Source organism: Octopus bimaculoides, chromosome 1 (genome assembly GCF_001194135.2).
Source record: "Octopus bimaculoides isolate UCB-OBI-ISO-001 chromosome 1, ASM119413v2, whole genome shotgun sequence".
NCBI classification, from domain to species: Eukaryota; Metazoa; Mollusca; class Cephalopoda; order Octopoda; family Octopodidae; genus Octopus; species Octopus bimaculoides.
In genome coordinates this window covers 72,832,098-72,833,050 of record NC_068981.1, presented here as the reverse complement: position 1 = coordinate 72,833,050, position 953 = coordinate 72,832,098, and the positions used below count along the sequence as shown (strand labels likewise).

Below are 953 nucleotides of genomic sequence, written 5' to 3'. Positions count from 1 at the left end.
ACCACAACATTCTCTCACTCTTTCTTCCTGTTTCTGTTGTACCTGTATTTCAAAGGGTCAGCCTTGTCACACTGTGTCACGCTGAATATCCCCGAGAACTACGTTAAGGGTACACGTGTCTGTGGAATGCTCAGCCACTTGCACGTTAATTTCACGAGCAGGCTGTTCCGTTGATCGGATCAACTGGAACCCTCGACGTCGTAAGCGACGGAGTGCCAACAAACAATATTCAAATTGCACTAAATAGCTCAAAATATAAAGAAGGAGAAGAAAACATTATAGAAACCTTCAATATGAGATAATAAGTTAAAATACATTAGAAGTGATTTTATGGGTATTCTTTGATTTGAAACATTACGTGATCATACACTCACAAATATGCATTAGGTGAAGAGTATATGAAGTATAGTATTTAATATGGAATCGAATTAATCGTAGACTTCACTTGCATGAACATTACCAACACTCTGCGGTATTTGTACTAAACATATAAACATACGTGCTTTAAGAAAGAGAAAACAATGAAAAAACAAACAAAAAAAAGCATTTATCACAGCCGAGAGCATAGAAGGTAAAATAGACCGACAATACAAATATATACCTGGGCAAAGTTCCACGGTCTTACACAAAATTTTCCAACAGTCCCCAACCATATACGTCCAGTTTCACTAAGGCAGTGATGTTGACGTTCATCTTCGTCTTCCATATAGACATTATCAGCTGGAAAATGACAAACGTTATATATTTCACTTAATGTGAAACAACTACGTAGAAGGAAATGAATAAAAGATAAATAATTGCTTAACTAATTGTGATTAGTAATTCACACACACACACACACACACACACACACACACACACACGCACACACACACACACGTGGATCTCACTTTGCAACCATGCGGTTTCATATTCAATCCTACAAAGCAGCACTTTAGGCAAGTGTCTTCTAC

At 37.4% G+C, this 953-nt stretch overlaps 1 protein-coding gene across 5 annotated transcripts in view; it reads right to left on the bottom strand.

Moving 5' to 3' along the window:
* Positions 1-953, bottom strand: part of LOC106871880 (protein-glutamine gamma-glutamyltransferase K) — a 427,287-nt gene that overhangs the window by 59,967 nt on the left and 366,367 nt on the right. For all 5 annotated transcript variants that reach the window (XM_052967482.1, XM_014918634.2, XM_014918631.2 and 2 more), the window contains one exon: positions 602-720. In XM_052967482.1, coding sequence (XP_052823442.1) covers positions 602-720 — 119 coding nt within the window. The remainder of the gene's footprint in view (positions 1-601; positions 721-953) is intronic.